At 39.9% G+C, this 19,434-nt stretch overlaps 1 protein-coding gene across 7 annotated transcripts in view; it reads left to right on the top strand.

Annotated features, from left to right (window-relative positions):
- UBN2 (ubinuclein 2) overlaps positions 1 to 19,434 on the top strand; it is an 83,666-nt gene that overhangs the window by 36,192 nt on the left and 28,040 nt on the right. For 6 of the 7 annotated variants that reach the window (XR_002724957.2, XM_023184851.2, XM_023184846.3 and 3 more), the window contains exons 7-15: positions 392 to 462; positions 3,449 to 3,578; positions 5,880 to 5,998; positions 6,842 to 6,955; positions 7,475 to 7,618; positions 9,955 to 10,005; positions 13,493 to 13,535; positions 16,504 to 16,554; positions 17,500 to 19,050. Coding sequence is in view for 6 of the 7 variants with exons in the window: in XM_023184851.2 (XP_023040619.1) it covers positions 392 to 462; positions 3,449 to 3,578; positions 5,880 to 5,998; positions 6,842 to 6,955; positions 7,475 to 7,618; positions 9,955 to 10,005; positions 13,493 to 13,535; positions 16,504 to 16,554; positions 17,500 to 19,050 (2,274 nt within the window). In the remaining variant the exon portion in view is untranslated. The remainder of the gene's footprint in view (positions 1 to 391; positions 463 to 3,448; positions 3,579 to 5,879; positions 5,999 to 6,841; positions 6,956 to 7,474; positions 7,619 to 9,954; positions 10,006 to 13,492; positions 13,536 to 16,503; positions 16,555 to 17,499; positions 19,051 to 19,434) is intronic. The other variant, XM_023184848.3, reaches the window with a different exon arrangement.

Here is a 19,434-nt window from a genome sequence, read left to right on the forward strand (position 1 = left end):
GTTACAGTAGCTGAAGGAAACTTACACAATACCCAGCTGAACTTGAATCTCTCAAATGGCTTTGCCTGTCTGTTCGTCACAACTCATTTGGTGTTCTGATAGGAGCTTCTTTTTTTTTTTTTTCCATTAGATACTAATCTCAAAGTAATTGTTTATTGCAGCAGGGCACGGTGGTACATACCTATAATCCCAGCTACTTGGGAAACTGTAAGGTGGGAGGATTGCTTGAGCCCAGGAGTTTGATACCAACCTGGGCAACATAGTGAGGCCCTATCTCAAAAAACAAAACAAAACAAAACAAAAACCAAAAAACCTTTGAACATGTGTCCTAAGAATTCAAAATAGAGTAATGGCTTATTTTGAATTATGGCCGTCTTTCTTGTTTCTCTAGGCTGCCAAACTTTTTGATGAAGAAGGAAGGAAAAAATTCTTTACACAGGATATGAATAATATTCTTCTGGAGTAAGTAGTTTTCTTTAAAAAAAAATTAAGAATGATTCATTAAAAAATGTAATAGGCCTTTGAGATACTGGGTGATTGGCAAGTCTTGGGCATGAGTTCTTCCCTTTAAGCCTTACAGCATGTATGATTCACATTTGTTTCTCAGCAAAATTATGTTTCTGCATATATTGGTTTTCCTGGACCACTTAGGATAATCAAAGCTTTCAATAGTTACAACTGCCAGAGCAAGTGACCACTGTACAGGTTGGATATTTAGCTAGACTTAAAAGTACTTCATGTCACCTTATGTGAAAGTGTCTTTCTGGGAAATGTTAAAGCATTTATATATGGATTTGGCATGATTTTCCATCTACTTTTATTACTTACACTGGGGAATAGTAATTCCATTGATACCTAGTGAGGTTAATTATAATTTGTACAAACTTCTATAGTCAAATGGAAAGTACAGTTTTGTAAAGAAATTGTGGTTGTGAGGTAGATAGAGATAATGTAGAGGAGATTGCAGTTAGATTGAGAATAAGGTGAAGGTGGATATATAATACAGATTGTATTTAAATTAGCAAATTTTGTATTTAACTTAGCAATAATTTTGCACTCAGAATTTGATACTAATGAAGCAGTAGGTTCTAAGGTTGTGGTCAAATAAACCGAACTTGTAAGCCTTGTTCTCGACTTAGATTTTAACCATTGTTTCCAGGAATCAGGTATATAATTGGATGCAGAACTGGTCAAAAAGTAATCATGGGGAAAATAGCAAATTTTCACCTCTCTGGTGAAAATAATATTTGCTTATTCTTAGTGATTTAGTAGCATCATATATTATAGAAAGACACAGGAAAGGCCAGGCATGGTGGCTTATGCCTGTAATCCCAACACTTTGGAAGGCCGGAGTGGGAGGATCACTTGAGCTGAGGAATTTGAGACCAGCTTGGGGAATATAGTGAAACTCCATTTGTATAAAATATACAGAAGAATTAGCCAGGTGTAGTGGTGCACACCTATCATGTCAGCTCCTCTGGAGGCTGAGGTGGGAGGATTCATTAAGCCTGGGAGATTGAACCTGCAGTGAGCTGTGTTCATGCCACTGCACTCCAACCTGAGCGATCTGGGTGATAGAGTGAGACCCTGTCTCCAAAAAAAAAAAAAAAAAAAAAGAGAGAGAGAGGGAAGGCAAAGGGAAATAATGGGAAAAGGAAAAGGAAAGTAGTATTTATAATACTATAATTGCCATCTTTTAAATACATAATGGAGATAGTTTCTCATGAGATGTGAAGAAGGGCTGGTTGAATCATCACTTCTGATAATGCTTGTAATTTATTACAGTCTATTATTTTGGAGTGCTTAAAAATAGACTCAGAAAACATATAACTTAGTCTGCTGCTAGTATGGTGGCAGAGGAGTTTCTCATTTCTGTTCCTAGTTACTTTAACCAGGAATTTTCAGATGGAGTCTTTCTGCCTGGCAGCCAGACAAATGCTTTCTATCTACACCAGCTCCTTTTCCCTAGTTCCCTTTAAAACTCCAGACTCAGTGAACAGTGCAACCATTACTTGTCAGAGCTGTCCCAGATTCCATAGTCAGAGATCTGACCAACTCTTCTTTTTCTTTCCATGTGTGAAGCCAAAATGTGATCAGGTCCTTCTCTTGTGACTGAGGCTGTTCTTTTTTATTTTACTCTTCTGTAAAAGGGAGCAACTGTTTCTGTCCCGGGAGAGTCAAAAGACCATCCTTGGGACATAGCTTCTCAGATAAGCAGAATATCAGCATTCCATTTACAGGCTTTCCTGTTTATTCCTCTCATGTCTATCTTAAAACGAATCTTTTCATTTTTGGGAGCCCATCTGCTTTTTATTTCACAGAGGGTATGCCTCCAAGTACTAGTGTTCTGAGTTGAAGTTTTTCCCTTTTAGTCACTTTCTTATTCCCTCAGCCTCTTTTTCCGCTTTCCTAAACAAACATGTCTTATTTTCTGTATTGAGTTGCCCTCCTAAGAGAATATGGAACATGATTATTTAGAGTAGGAACTCCTGTGAAGCTATCCAATTGTATTGGTGATGCCTCGCCATTGCTTCCTTATACTAGGGGAAAAAGAGATCAGTTTGTTGGAATAGGGAACCCCCTTCCCCCTTTTTTGCCTGATTGAATTTTGCCTACTCAGAACACTAGATCAAGAAATATACAACATACTGACTCGATTTCCTTGCCTACTACCTAGAACAGACATTGCTCATAAATTTTTTTCTTTTTTGAGACAGGGTGTCGCTCTGTTGCCCAGGCTGGAGTAGTGATGTGCTCATGGCGCACTGCTGCCTTGACCTGCGGGCAGTTGCCACTGGGCTGAGGGGTAGTATAATATCTCTTTGAGGAAAAGAGCTTTGGTTAATTACAAATTTACTGTGCTTTACCTGAAAACATAGAGTTTGCCCCTGTAACCCAAAAAATATTTCCAGCTTGTTCATGGTTATAGAAGTTCTACTCTTAGACTGATAGAATACTTTTATAGCATTACTATTTATTGGTATGGGGCTGGGCACAGTGGCTCACACCTGTAATCCCACACTTTGGGATCAAAGGCCAAGGCGGGTGGATCACCTAAGGCCAGTAGTTCAAGACCAGCCTGGCCAACATGGTGAAACCCCGTCTCTACTAAAAATACAAAAAACTTAGCTGGTCATGGTGGCGGGCGCCTGTAATCCTGGCTACCTGGGAGGCTGAGGCAGGAGAATCGCTTGAACCCAGGAGGCAGAGGTTGCAGTGAGCCGAGACCACGACATTGCACTCCAGCCTGGGCTACAAGAACGAAACTCTGCCTCTAAATAAATAAACAATTTATTGCTATGGGTTTTTTTTCCCCCCCATGAAAAATACTCTTTAGGAAATCATGAAAAGATAAAATGAGGACAAGAACTGGCTTTGCTTTCTTGTCTGTACAATGCCACCTAAAACACATTGTATATTGTTCATTGTTGTTAACTTTTTTGGCCAGCATTGAGTTACAGCTACAAGAACTAGGCCCCGTCATTCGCAGTGGTGTCTACTCCCACCTTGAAGCTTTTGTGCCATGCAATAAAGAAACACTTGTAAAACGTCTAAAGAAGTTACATCTCAATGTCCAGGTAAGAGGAAGAACAATAATATCTACATCTTGGGTTTTATAACCAGTAAAGACAACTTGCTTCTGTTTGGGGCCTTTGCACATTAATTGATTTAATATAAGTACTCACCTTTTTTTTTTTTGCTTTTAATACAGGTTCTTGCCCTGTTTCCCAGACCGGAGTGCCGTGGCATGAACATGGCTCTCACTGCAGCCTTAACCTCCTGGGCTCAAGCAGTCCTCCCACCTCAGCCTCCCAAGTAGCTGGGATTACAGGCTGGCATCATCACACCTGGCCATTTTTAAATTTTTTTTCGTAGGGACAGGGTCTCACTATGTTGCCCAGGCTGGTCTTGAACCCCTGGCAAATTTGAAGTTATTTAATATCCCTTTGGCTATGGAAGAAAGATATCTTACCCTTGCTTTTCTTTATATGGTTTTATCACATATATTTGTATCCCTAAACATTTTATTTAGTTTTGCATGTTTTTGAGCTTCATATAAAGAAATGCTGTCTGCTTTCTTCTGTAGCTTGTAATGTTCAATATTGTGCACCTGAGATTCATCTTACGTCTACATATAACAGAAATGTTTTCTTTTGGAGGCAGAGTCTCGCTCAGCCCAGGCTGGAGTGCAGTGGCGTGGTCTCAGCTCACTGCAACCACCATCTCCCAGGTTCAAGCGATTCTCCTGTCTCAGCCTCCCGAGTAGCTGGGATTACAGGCACCTGCCATCGTGCCCAGCTAGTTTCATATTTTAGTAGAGACGGGATTTCTCCGTGTTGGCCAGGCTGGGGTCTTGAACTCCTGACCTCAGGTGATCCTCCCAGCTCGGCCTCCCAAAGTGCTAGGATTACAGGCGTGAGCCAACGTGCCCGGCCAGAAATACATTCATTTTTACTGCTGGGTACACAGCGTTCCATTGTGTGAATATATCCCAATTAATTTGTCCATTTGACTATTTATGGATATTTGGATTGTTTCCGGGAAGATAGTCTAAGCTACATAATTCTTCAAAAGTAATCATCTAGGAACGATGATACTGGATGTTCAATTTTTTTTTTTTCTGGCCACTGCGCCTGGCCAGATGTTCACATTTTTAAAAATAAGATTTTATGTCATATGTGCTATCATATTTATTTACTGGTTCATGGAATAGGTTAATATGTACATTTTTAAACATAGGATTTTATGTTATATGTGCTGTAATATTTACTGGTGTTCATGGAATAGATTAATATGCTTATTTGTAATATTCGTGTTTTTAAAATCTTTTCTTTACCAAAAATCACATTTTAAAAACAGTTGTTTTGGCTCGGTAGCTCACGCCTGTAATCCCAGCACTTTGGGAGGCTGAGGCAGGCACATCACTTGAGGCCAGGAGTTTGAGAACAGACTGGCCAACATGGCAAAACCCTGTCCTACTAAAAATAGAAAAATTAGTTGGGTGTGCTGATACACACCTATAGTCCCAGCTACGTGGGTGGCTAAGGCACGATAATCTCTTGAACCCAGAAGGTGGAGGTTGCAGTGAGCCAAGATGGTGCCACTGCACTCCAGCCTGTGTGACAGAGCGAGACTCTGTCTCCAAAAAAAAAATTGTTTCAGTGAAGAAAAGTAAAGTCTTATAATATTTCTGCACCTATAATGGTGATAAAAGTATGTTTTAAGTAGTTACATATATATATACAGTTGCTTGCAAGGTGAAAGTAGTAAATTGGTTGATTAAAACTGTCAGATGCAAGCCTACTTTCTTTTTTGCCCGGAAAACCCACGTGAATAAGAGTTTTCGGGTTCCTTTCACTTTGGCCTTGACCTTGCATTTTTACTTGCAGCCTAAGTCAGAATTACTAACCATAACTGAGAGAATAGGATACCAACATCCGGTTGGTAGTCACCCAAACCAAACATGTGTGTTCGTGTTCCAGAGCAGTGTCTCTTCTTAGGGCACTGGTTTCCCATCATAATGGAGATTAACCAGTAGTAGTCTATACAAGTAGAAGACAATGATTTTGTTTTATGTTATCTATATGAAAGTGTCCATGGGGCATTTTTAAGAGTGTAATGGAGTACCATTAATAACTATGCTGGGCAACAGGGAAAAACTGGGACTCTTCTTGGGTAACTTGGAAATGTCAGTCTAATTGTGTATCTAGTGTGTATTACGAAAAGTCAGTGCCGTAGGAGAAATGTCCATATTTAGATATGCTGATATTTCAAATCTATAATTGGTATCTAAAACATGATTTTTATCTTTTGAGGACCTGTTTACAAAATTTTATAAATATGTCTGATAAAAACTTTTAGTATGTTTTTCTTTTTAGGATGATCGTTTAAGAGAACCTCTGCAAAAATTGAAACTGGCTGTTAGCAATGTCATGCCTGAACAGCTATTTAAATACCAGGAGGACTGCCAGGCTCGTAGTCAAGCTAAGTGTGCCAAGTATGTATCTCCTCTATTTGGACTGGCTTTTGTATTTGAGAAGTGTATGTATGTATGTATGTATGTATGTATGTATGTATGTGTGTATTTTGAGACGGAGTCTCACTCTGTTGCCCAGGCTGGAGTGGAGTGGTACAATTTTAGCTCCCTGCAACCTCTGCCTCCCGGGTTCAAGTGATTCTCCTGCCTCAGCGTCACAAGTAGCTGGGATTACAGGCACTTGCCACCACAGCCGGCTAATTTTTGTATTTTTAGTAGAGAGAGGGTTTCACCACGTTGGCCAGGCTGGTCTCAGACTCCTTACCTCAGGTGATCCACCCGCCTCAGCCTCCCAAAGTGCTGGGATTACAGGTGTAAGCCACGGTGTCTGGGCGTGCATTTGAGAAGTGCTTTTAGCTGTTCTGATGTTAAGTGGACCTTATTCTCAAGTAGAAATCCACATATACCACTGACATGATATAATTGAGTATTTTGTAAATGGCACTCAGTTGCTTTGGAGTCAGAGACAAAAAGTGTTTGTTAATGGATTGTATGGAGGTGATCAAGCAAGAGCTGACACTGTTGAGACATTTCACAATCCCACCTTGACTTGCTGTGGTTGAATGCAAGTATTTTCTGAACTAAAAGATGAATGTTGGTGCCTTTACATTGTAATTTGAAGTCCTTATTTACCAAACTACTTTATAACTCCTTTCAAATTCGAAGTATTTTGTGGAAAGGTAGATTCCTTCTTTACCCTCTCTTTTAACATTCAACTAAGCAATTCAACAAGTGTTTATGGAGCATATTATACAGGCAGTGATGGGTTAAAAGTTTGTTTTGTAAAGTGTTTTTCATTTTTAGATTGCATACAGATGAAGAACGTGAAAAAAATGGATCCGAAGAAGATGATGATGAGAAACCAGGAAAACGTGTCATAGGACCAAGAAAGAAATTCCACTGGGATGATACCATCAGGTAAGATTTAATTCGTTTTCACTTTTAATGTATGATGCAGAAGTAAGATTCCTCATTTAAAAAAAAAAAAACCAACTCTATAATAAATATAAAACTAGATTGGAAGCAACCAAAGATTAGTGTGTAGGACAAAATTATTCAAGAGAAGATTAACTGGGCTCTACTATCCTCACAGTATTATTGATTTTATTTTCATATACACTGTAATACTTTTTATAAACTAATCTAATAATGGAGTAAGTCATACTGGTTTCAGAAGGTGAAGTACTTTCAACATATTTCTTCTTGAGCCACCTTAATAGTGTGTCTGTACCCCAAGTAGAGAACCATCCCTTTCAATCTTTGGTGCTTTGATTAAAGATATCAAAGGAAATTGTTTCATATTGGGGGTTTGACTGTGGTGCAATGAATGATATATGTTAGAAATTGTTATTTTCTGAATTTTTCACATAATCTGTATTATTGCTGCCAAATTTATGTTCTAAAAAAAGTTTCAAATTTAATTCTCAATCTGTTTAGAACTTTGTTATGTAACCTTGTTGAGATCAAATTGGGATGCTATGAGTTAGAACCAAATAAAAGCCAGTCTGCTGAAGATTATCTTAAGTCTTTTATGGAGACAGAGGTGAAGCCCCTGTGGCCTAAGGGCTGGATGCAGGCAAGGTAAGAAATGCAACTTACTGGATTTTATTTAATTTTATTATTATTGCTGTCATTAAAGCTATACATACACATACACATACATGACATTGATTTTGCTAAGAACCTAATGTATTCAGCATGCTGTATAGTCATCTCAGATGATGCTTGCTTTGAAGACCTTAAGCACTTGAATGACAAAACAGTCGTGCATACACAGAGATAGATGTAAAGGTGATATTTTACTTAACATTTTTTTTAACACCCAAATTTGCTAGTAGAGAAAATGAGAGAAGACTCCCAAATGGTTATGAAGTTTGGGAGAGGAACTTCATATGGGTAACATGAAGATAAGGAACCAAATACGGGATTAGAGCATAAACAAAGAGACATAGCCTTAGGTTCTATTGAAAATAGTCATTGTAGAGGCTGGGCACAATGGCTTATGCCTGTAATCCCAGCACTTTGGGGGGCCAAGGCAGGCGGATTGCCTGAGGTCAGGAGTTGAAGACCAGCCTGACCAACATGGAGAAACCTCGTCTCTACTAAAAATACAAAATTAGCCAGGGTGGTGGCGCATGCTTGTAATCCTAGCTACTTGGAGGCTGAGGCAGGAGAATCGCTTGAACCTAGGAGGTGGAGGTTGCAGTGAGCCGAGATCGCACCATTGCACTCCAACCTGGGCAACAAGAGCGAAACTCCATCTCAAAAGAAAAGAAGAAAAAAGAAAATAGTCATTGTAGGCCAGGTTCCCAGTGGCTCATACCTGTAATCTCAGCACTTTGCAAAGAAGGCCAAGGTGAGAGGATTACTTTGAGCCCCAGGAGTTTGAGACCAGTCTCAAAAAATAAGTAAATAAATAAAATATTCAGTGTAGAGAGGTATCTCAAGATACTAAGAGTCACTCTGTTTAAAATCTCAAGGGTTGGCCGGGCGTGGTGGCTCAAGCCTGTTATCCCAGCACTTTGGGAGGCCAAGACGGGCGGATCACGAGGTCAGGAGATCGAGACCATCCTGGCTAACACGGTGAAACCCCGTCTCTACTAAAATATACAAAAAATTAGCCGGGCGAGGTGGCGGGTGCCTGTAGTCCCAGCTACTTGGGAGGCTGAGGCAGGAGAATGGCATAAACCCGGGAGGCAGAGCTTGCAGTGAGTTGAGATCTGGCCACTGCACTCCAGCCTGGGCAACAGAGTGAGACTCCGTCTCAAAAAAAAAAAAAAAAAAATCTCAAGGGTTAAGTAAAGAATGTGGCCCGTTGTGATGGCTCACACCTGTAATTGCAGCGCTTTGGGAAGCTGAGGCAGGTGGATCACCTGAGGTCAGGAGTTCGAGACCAGCCTGGCCAACATGGTGAAACCCTGTATCTACTAAAAATACAAAAAATTAGCTGGGCATGGTGGTGGGCACCTGTAGTCCCAGCTACTCAGGAGGCTGAAGCAGGAGAATCACTTGAACCTGGGAGGCAGGGGTTACAGTGAGCCGAGATTGCGCCGTTGCACTCCACCTTGGCAACAAGAGCAAAACTCTGTCTCAAAAAAAAGAGTTAAGTAAAGAATATAAAAATTAAATTTGGCTAGTTCTACCCATGATCTTAAATTACTCCATCCTTTTTTTTTTTTTTTTTGAAACCGAGTCTTGCTCTGTCGCCCTGGCTGGAGTGCAGTGGCTGGATCTCAGCTCACTGCAAGCTCCGCCTCCCGGGTTTATGCCATTCTCCTGCCTCAGCCTCCAGAGCAGCTGGTACTACTGGCGCCCGCCACCTCGCCCAGCTAGTTTTTTGTATTTTTTTAGTAGAGATGGGGTTTCACCGTGTTAGCCAGGATGGTCTCGATCTCCTGACCTCGTGATCCGCCCGTCTTGGCCTCCCAAAGTGCTGGGATTACAGGCTTGAGCCACTGCGCCCGGCCCAAATTACTCCATCTTACATCAACAGAAAAGATCTGTTGACCAGGTCTGGTAGCTCACCCCTGTATTCTCAGCACTTTAGGAGGCACAGGGCCACGGTATGAGGATTGCTTGAGGCCAGGGGTTCAAGACCAGCCCGGGCGACATAGTGAGATCTCTGACTCTGCAGAAAGTTTTAAAAATTAGCTGGGCATGATGGCACCCACCTGTAATTCCAGCTTCTTTGAAGGCTGAGTTAGGAGGACCATTTGAGCCCAGAAGGCCTAGGTTACAGTGAGCTATAAATAAAACTCTCCATAAAATAGATTATTGAGTATACTGTACCATTATAACTTTTACTTGGTAAATAAGCAAGTAATAGTCTGTTGAAAATTAAATTACTTTAAAAATAAAACAATTATGTTATTATCTGCTATAAAAAAATAGTAATTGTGTTCTTTAAATTTTTCCAGAATGCTTTTTAAGGAAAGCCGGAGTGTTCATAATCATCTTACTTCTGCTCCGTGAGTAAATGCAGACTCCAGATTGCTTCATTTATTCACATTATGTGCTTTAGTGAACAAAAGTATCATTTATTAAATGCTAGTTGGAATAGGACTTAAAAAGATCATTTTGACCATTGACTATTTAGAGTTCAGAACACATTTATCTATTGAAATAATTGTCAGGCTACTCTCTAAACACCTACTAAAAGCATACTGTGACACATAATGGCCTCGGATTCTGGTAGTAGGGAAGCGTGAAGGCTCAGGGGTTTTCCTTTGTTCCTGGGCCTTCTACCTGCCAGTCTTTTTCTCCACCTCTTAACGTCCATCTGCATTGGGTTTTTTTGTTTGTTTGTTTGTTTGTTTTTTGAGACGGAGTCTTGCTCTGTCGCCCGGGCTGGAGTGCAGTGGCCGGATCTCAGCTCACTGCAAGCTCCGCCTCCCGGGTTCCCGCCATTCTCCTGCCTCAGCCTCCGGAGTAGCTGGGACTACAGGCGCCCGCCACCTCGCCCGGCTAGTTTTTTGTATTATTTAGTAGAGACGGGGTTTCACCCGGTTAGCCAGGATGGTCTCGATCTCCTGACCTCGTGATCCGCCCGTCTTGGCCTCCCAAAGTGCTGGGATTACAGGCTTGAGCCACCGCGCCCGGCCTACGTCCATCTGCATTTGTAATCCACAGCCCTCTGCTGTCTTGAGTTTACCAGGACAGATCCATATGCACACCTACCCTTGCTGTGCTGCAGAGTGTTTTCCACAAGATTAACCGACTCTTGAGGTCTTTCCTTCTGTTCAAAACTGGGTATTTCCTTAGTGAAGTGATTACTAGAGAAAGATCTTTTACCCACATAAAACAAAAAGGCAAGTTTTTTCTGTGGTCACCTTTTTGGTTGATTATTGGTCAATTCCAGAACACTTTTATTTTTCCCTACAACTTAGAGCACCTTCTCTGTAGCCTGCAAGGGTGGCATTAAGGGTTAAAACCTGGCAGAGTGGCTCACATCTGTAATCCCAGCACTTTGGGAGGCCGAGGTGGGTGGATCACTTGCCCAGGAGTTAGAGACTGGCTTGGGCAACATGGCGAAACTCCTTCTCTACAAAAAATACAAAACTTAGCCAGGCATGGTGGTGTGTGCCTGTAGTCCCAGCTACTCAGAAGGCTGAGGTGGGAGGATGGCTTACGCCAGCCAGGGAGGTGGAGGTTGTAATAGTGGAGATCATGCCACTGCCCTCCAGCCTGGGGGACAAAGCAGACCTTGTTTCTAGGGGAAAAAAAAGGGAGTTATTAAAATATAAAATTAGCAAGTTACTGAGAATTTACTGAACACTCTAATTCAATATTCTGCTGAGAGGTCTGTTTAACATCTTTTGGGCAACATTATAAAATTCCTACTCTCCTTGTATGCAATTATATAGGAATTTTTTAGTTTTTAGGAAGGACACTTCATTATTACAGTTGACCCTTGGAAAAACACAGGAGTTAGGGATTTCACCCCCTCACCCCACACAGACAAAAATCCACGTGTAACTTTCAGCTCTCCCAGAACTTCACTGCTGATAGCCTACTGTTGACCCGAAGCCTTACTGATAACATAAACAGTTCATGGACACATTTTGTATATTTTATGTACCATCTATATACTGTATTCTTAACAATAAAGTAAACTAGAGAAAAAATGTTAATAAGAAAATCATAAGAGAAATTATATTTACTGTTCATTAAGTGGAAATGAATCATCATAAAGGTCTTCATCCTCAGGGGTCAACTGTATATCATCAGGGATGTATTGAGTTGGTTGTGGTTTTTGGTTCTTACTGTTTTTTTAGTATAAGTTCTAAGTAGTTTGGTTTCATATATTATAGGTTTACTTGTTGCAAGTGTTTTTGTTGTCTTTGAAGTAAGTTTTGTATACATATATATGTATATGTTTGTGTCAGTAGTGTTTTTGGCTTTAATTTCCCTGTACAGTAGTCCCCCTTATCCTCAGACAGTATACTCCAAGATGCCTGCAGTGGATGCCAGAACTGCAGACAGTACTGAACCCTATATAGACGATTTTTTCCTATACAGACATTCCTAGGATAGATTTTAGTTTACAAATTGGGTGCAGTAAGAGATTGACAAAAACAATAATAAAAGAGAACAGTTTAACAGTATACTATAATAAAAGTTATGTGAATGTGGTTTCTTTCTATTTCTGGAATTTTCCATTTAATATTTTCAGACCTCAGTTGACCACAGGCAACTGAAACCGCAGAAATTGAAAACTGTGGATAAGGGGGGCCTACTGTAGTTCCAAAGCCATATATGCATTACAATTCAGGTACAAATAGTGCATTCCTTTAATTCTAAAGGTGTTTACAAAAGATGTCTCCCTCTCTGTCATTTTTTTTTTTTTTTTCTGAGATGGAGTCTCGCTCTGTCACCCAGGCTGGAGTGCAGTGGAACAATCTCGACTCACTGCAACCTCCATCTCCCAGGTTCAAGCAATTCTTCTGCCTCAGCCTCCCGAGTAGCTGGGACTATAGGCGTGTGCCACCACACCTGGCTAATTTTTGTATTTTTAGTAGAGACGGGGTTTCACCATGTTGGCCAGGCTGTTCTCAAACTCCTGGCCTCACGTGATCTGCCTGCCTCAGCCCAAAGTGCTAAGATTACAGGCTTGAGCCACTGCACCCAGCCTCCTTCTCCCTTTTTTAAAATATCTTCGTTATTATCATTAACTTTGTGTTTTGTTTTGTACTGTAAAGTAGGAATCTATGGGATAAGTGGGCCTAGAGGTCGTTTCCCTAAATGGCCTTCATCAAAAAAAACTTAGAAAATTACTGTTGCCTAAATGAAGTTGTAAATTGACAGTTTTAATCAAGATTCTTGTTAATCTAGTTAGTGACATTTTAGCCAAGTGAAGTAGACAAGGTGAAGTATTTTAGCTTGTCAACACTTATTCAACAAACATTTGAATACTTTGACTTACTATGGAACTCGTTAGTTTTTTTTAATCTTTGAACTTTTTCATAGTTTTCCAAAACTTCCAAGATTCCATAGTAATTTTTCTTGCCCTTTTTCTCCCTGTCATTTTGACATTTTTTATTTGAATTTTTTACATTACAAAAATTTTTCTTTAAAAGCTCAGGGTTTTTTTTTGTTTTGGTTAAGTTAAATCTCATTCACACTTTCTTGGCATGGTTTAATTTGAGCCTGAAGTTCCTTAGAGCTCTTTTAGGAGGGGGTTGTTTTACAGTTTATGTATTTACATTTAATTTTTAGAAAATTGTATTATCTACATTTCATGTTTTACTGTTTGTTTGGCCTTTCAGTTAATCTGAATTGGAGAAAATGTTGCTACGTACTTAGTATAAACTGAGCACTTAAATATGGTTCCTTCAAAGAGCTTTCCAAATAGCAGAAGGAATTATTTACCACATAATTACAAAGCTATTTATTATAACTTTCTAATGAGCAATATAACTGCTACTGAAATAGCCTTTTAAAATCTTTTTATCTTAGGGCAAAGAAAAAGGTGATTCCTGCACCTAAACCCAAAGTAAAGGTAAGTATTAAAACAAAATCTTTAATTAGTTATAGTTGGTGAATGTTGAAATACATTCCTAAGATGAAAAAGATTTATGGTATTTAGCAGAGGTCAGTAGGCACTATAAGATAGGTGTTTTCAACTTCATAATAATCTTAGAACTTTTGTATTTGGGAGAATAGATTCCTGTGTAGCAGTGGGAAATATGCATATGCCAATTATAAAGCTTAACTTTATTAATACTTGGAAATGCTAGGTAAAATATAACAAATATTCTTTCATAGCATAGCTGAGATTGAAAATATGTAAGAAAAATTCCTAAGACCAAAAACAAAAAAGGATCTGACAGTGTTAATCTGTCGCTTAAACTTTGGTTGCCCTTGGAGGCATTTGGCACTTTCTACCCATCACTTTATGGTTTCTTTTTATGTTTCTTCTCAGAGCACAGCAGTTAGGGTTTTCTTGGGCTTGTACAGGTTAAAACTTGGGATGAAATCTGTGTAAAGCTGGACCTTCAAACTATAACGTATTTAGTAAAAGAAAGGACTAGAAAAAAATCCGGCCACCAGCAGAGACATTAAGAAAAGTGGCTGTTGGCCAGACGCGGTGGCTCACACCTGTAATTCCAGCAATTTGGGAGGCCGAGGCGGGTGGATCACGAAGTCAAGAGATCGAGACCATCCTAGCTAACATGGTGAAACCCCGTCTCTACTAAAAATACAAAAAACTAGCCGGGCATGGTGGCAGGTGCCTATTGTAGTCCCAGCCCCTTGGGAGGCTGAGGCAGGAGAATGCCATGAACCCGGGAAGCGGAGCTTGCAGTGAGCTGAGATGGCGCCACTGCAGTCCAGCCTGGGAGACAGAGCCAGACTCCGCCTCAAAAAAAAAAAAAAGAAAAGTGGCTGTCTTGGACTGGGTTCTGGTTTGGAGGAAGAATGTCCTTGCTGAAAATTTTTCTTGGCTTAGGAATTTAAGTTACACTACCTCTACAATCTGAGAAAGCCCCAAGTGGAAAAAGTAACTTAGTTATTGGATTAGTAGTAACCCAGGGCCTCTGGCAAAAGTAAATTCTCTGTGGTATAATGTGCTGTCTTCAGAGGCCTCAAAGGCCTTCCTCCTATAAACCACGTCAGACCTGAACTTGCAGTCTGAAATACAGAATACATGAGAGGATAAGTTACTATGAGTGAGAGTCAGTAGGAACAATAAACAACAGTTAGATCCCTAAGACAGACAAGTAGTGCATTTATGGAATTTAGTACAGAAAATAATTTTACTTAAAATTTTTTAATATTTAGAGAAATATAAAAGGGAATAAAAGATATCCTATCAAAATAGACAAAGTAGATTTGAAAGAGAATCAAAATATAACCTCTAGAAGTAAAAACTATAATCATTTGAAATTAAAATTTTAATGAAAGCCCATACCCTTCAGGTTTTACACTTTGCTCTGTAGGCTTTGTCTCTTTGGTTTTTTGTTGTTGTTGTTGTTTTTAATAGATGAGTTTCTTTGCTTATAAGATTGTGTCCAGATGGTCAATATTTATTATTCTGTGGCCTTCCTGACTTTTTTGGTGTTAGAGCCTCTTTAAATGCAGGGTAAATAGTCTTCTTTTTCTTTTTTCTTTCTTTTTTTTTTTTTTTTTTTTGAGACAGTCTTGCCATGTCACCCAGGCTGGAGTGCAGTGGTGCGGTGCAATCTCGGCTTACTGCAACCTCCACCTCCCAGGTTCAAGCAATTCTCCTGCCTCAGCCTCCTGAGTAGCTGGGACTACAGGCGTGTACCACCACACCTGGCTAATTTTTGTATTTTTAGTAGAGACAGGGTTTCACCATGTTGGTCAGGCTGGTCTCGAACTCCTGACCTCGTCATCCACCTGCCTTGGCTTCCCAAAGTGCTGGGATTTCAGGTGTGAGCCACCGTGCCCAGCCAATAGTCTTCTTTTTCTTAATAACCTACTACTTTGTCTTCTGATCCAAATAATATTGAGCCAATCCTTCATTAAATCTCTTGAGTTTGGACTTTGTTTTGACACTTCACTTTATTTTTATTAGAATACTAAAGTTTTAATAGCCTCCATAAAGGATTGGTTACATTTTGATACATCTGTTCAAACATATGATTAATAGAATAATTGGATAGGAAATTTACTAAATTCTAACACTGGATGTGTTAGAATGATATGGGGGAGTCATCAGTTTTTTTGTTTGTTTCCTTCTCTATGGTTAAATTACTTTTTCCTTTTCCCAAAATGGAAAAGCTATATTGTTGATGTGGTTTTTTTCCTACTGTAACTCCCCATACTGTTTCTAGTTTTAAAGGTTAAGGTAAGGAAATGCCTATAATAGAAAATGCAAATAACACAGAAAAGTAAGGAGAAAAGTAAAAGTATCTATAAATTTCTCCTCAGTGAGAGAATAAAAGCTCTTAACTTTCTAGGACACATCTTCCTTCCCTTCTTCTGAAACTCTGTTCTTCCCTCCCTCCCTTCCATTCATCCATCCATCCATCTATCCAATTAGCTATCCATTTATTTGGTCTTTTATATAAATGGGACAACCTGCTTTTTTGACTCAGTTATATAGCCTGAACAATTCTCTGCCAGTATAAATCTATACAGTATTCTATTAGAGTGCATTTAATGTTTTTATAAATAAAAATTAATAATCAAAAAACCACTTTAAAACAGCAGTTTTATACTAGTAATACTTCCAACATTTGGATACATTTCCCACCCTTTATTTTGTACTTTTTATAATGGTATTTTCACTAATTACGTAAGTGGATGACATATCAAAACAAATGTGTCTCATTTGTATTACCTGTTCTTCTTAGCAGACATTTGTGACCTTAATGTAGTACACTTGTACTTCCAATAGGCAGTGAGGTTTTTAATCAGGGGTTTTAGAATAAAAGCTTAGAAAAAATACTAAGGAAGTTAGAGTGTAACAGTATTCTTAACAGCTTGCTTATGTAATACCTTAGGAGGTGATGGTAAAGACCCTTCCTCTCCATTCTTTCCCCACTATGCTTAAGGTAAGTGCTATGGTTGTATAAATCAGTATATAATATAACACTCTAGGTTTGTTTGGGTTTGTTTAAGAAACTAATTGAGGAGACTTTGATTCTCAATCAATAAAATGAGTCAAATACTTTATATTTATCTTTAAAAATAAATAGATGCTTTTTAATTATTTTGCTCTTTGAATATTATAAACTGTGCTCTAGTAATTTTCCTTAAATATTAAGAAGGTTGATTCTTTGAGAAACAGACTCTAACAACTCTTAGGTATTCAGAGTTGTAATTCTTAATACCCTTGTTTTCTTAGCATAGAGCCCTGCTCACAGCGGACACTTAATGGATATATATTGGATAAATGACAAATGAATAATTTACAAATAAATTACAGATTCACCATAACAAATAGCATAATTTATATATGCTTGGATTGAATCATCTGCCACTTTGACGTACCAGTTTTTCTATGTACTGGCTGTAGGGTAGCTGCAGGACAGGGCATACAAAGAGGCAGAAATGCATGGAAGCAGAAAGTGAAGGTCAGCCTCCTAGCAAACCATCCCAGACGAGAAGGGGAGAGTCTTAATATAAAGGCAGAATTTCTCCTGAGTGCAGGGGAATAAAAAGAGAATAATCTGAACAGATGGATTTGGAGCAGGATGTGAAGATCTGATGCAGGTGAGGGAGGCTCATCAGTAATGTTACTAGTATATGAATGTTCCTTCCACTTGTTAAGCTTACCAAGGTATGACAGCTGTGTGCAATATATCAGATACTTTGTCTTGTGAGGACAGCTCAGTCAGGAGCTCTGTCATCTCAAAAATTATTTTTGTTTTGATAGTCTCTAAACATTTCCAGTAGAAAAACAATTTTAATTGTCATGAAAATCTTAGTTATTTAAAATTAACTTTGTAATTTTTTATTCACCATTTCTATTTTTTTCATATGATACTTTACATTAGGAGTATAGTCCAAAAAAGGACCAGAAAACTCCGGCATCCCTGGTGGCTTCGGTTAGCGGTCCTCCAACGAGCTCCAGCACAACTGCCGTTGCTGCAGCCAGCTCTAGCTCTGCACCAGCCCAAGAAACCATCTGCCTCGACGACTCACTAGATGAAGACCTTTCTTTCCATTCACCTTCACTGGATCTTGTTTCTGAAGCTTTAGCGGTTATCAACAATGGGAACAAGGGCCCTCCTGTTGGCTCAAGGATAAGCATGCCAACCACAAAGCCTCGTCCAGGACTGAGAGAAGAAAAATTAGCTAGTATCATGAGTAAGCTGCCACTGGCTACCCCCAAAAAACTAGATTCTACTCAGCCTACACATTCTTCAAGTCTTATTGCTGGTCACACAGGGCCAGTACCAAAGAAACCCCAGGATTTAGCTCATACTGGCATCTCTTCAGGCCTTATTGCTGGTTCTTCCATTCAGAACCCTAAAGTTTCTTTAGAACCTTTGCCAGCCAGGCTACTTCAACAAGGACTTCAGAGGTCAAGCCAGATTCACACTTCTTCCTCTTCACAGACCCATGTCTCCTCTTCTTCCCAAGCCCAAATTGCTGCCTCTTCTCATGCTCTGGGAACATCTGAGGCCCAAGATGCTTCTTCATTAACACAAGTAACAAAGGTGCACCAGCATTCAGCTGTCCAGCAGAACTATGTGTCTCCATTACAGGCCACCATCAGTAAATCCCAGACCAACCCTGTGGTGAAGTTAAGTAATAATCCCCAACTCTCCTGTCCCTCCTCGCTTATTAAGACTTCAGATAAGCCACTTATGTACCGCCTTCCTTTATCTACCCCCTCACCTGGAAATGGTTCTCAAGGGTCCCACCCCCTGGTTTCTAGGACAGTACCTAGCACCACTACCTCCAGTAACTATTTAGCCAAGGCTATGGTGTCACAGATCTCCACGCAGGGTTTCAAATCTCCCTTCTCGATGGCTGCCTCCCCAAAACTTGCCGCATCTCCCAAGCCTGCCACATCTCCTAAACCCCTGCCCTCGCCTAAGCCTTCTGCCTCACCCAAGCCCTCTCTGTCAGCTAAGCCTTCAGTATCAACTAAACTTATTTCTAAATCCAACCCGACTCCCAAGCCTACTGTATCCCCAAGTAGTTCCAGTCCAAATGCACTAGTAGCCCAGAGTAGCCACTCCAGCACTAACAACCCGGTCCATAAACAGCCCAGTGGAATGAACATCAGCAGACAGTCTCCCACCTTGAATTTATTGCCCTCTAATCGCACTTCAGGCCTTCCATCTACAAAAAATCTTCAGGCCCCTTCAAAGCTAACAAACTCATCATCCACTGGAACTGTTGGGAAGAATAGCTTGAGTGGAATTGCAATGAATGTACCTGCCAGCAGAGGTAGCAACCTTAACTCAAGCGGAGCTAATAGGACTAGTCTATCTGGGGGAACAGGAAGTGGAACACAGGGTGCTACCAAACCATTGTCTACTCCACATAGACCATCCACTGCCTCAGGGTCTTCAGTGGTAACAGCCAGTGTGCAGGTATGTATGTTCTGTACATCCATGTGATAAACTGTAAGATTGCATAGTGTCATCTTTCTTGTAGTTAACTTTAATAAGCTTTTTATGATATGTGGATTGTTCTCAATAGGCTTATTACAGCCTGCGGCCATGGAATATTCCTGATGCTGACATCATAGTGGTAGGCACACTTGTAGATGAGGTGTTTGTTGGGATGTGGATTTTTTTTTTTAAACAAAGTAACAAAGGTGCACGAGCATTCAGCTGTCCGACAGAACAATGTCGTTACAAGCAACTATCACTAAATCAACTTTAAAATTATTTGAAAAAGCACAACTAAAATGCGTATTTCAAACTTTCTTATCAAAATTCAGAACAAAGTAGTAACTTAGGAATTTAACATTC

The sequence above is a fragment of the Piliocolobus tephrosceles genome, chromosome 8, assembly GCF_002776525.5.
Source record: "Piliocolobus tephrosceles isolate RC106 chromosome 8, ASM277652v3, whole genome shotgun sequence".
Classification (NCBI taxonomy): domain Eukaryota; kingdom Metazoa; phylum Chordata; class Mammalia; order Primates; family Cercopithecidae; genus Piliocolobus; species Piliocolobus tephrosceles.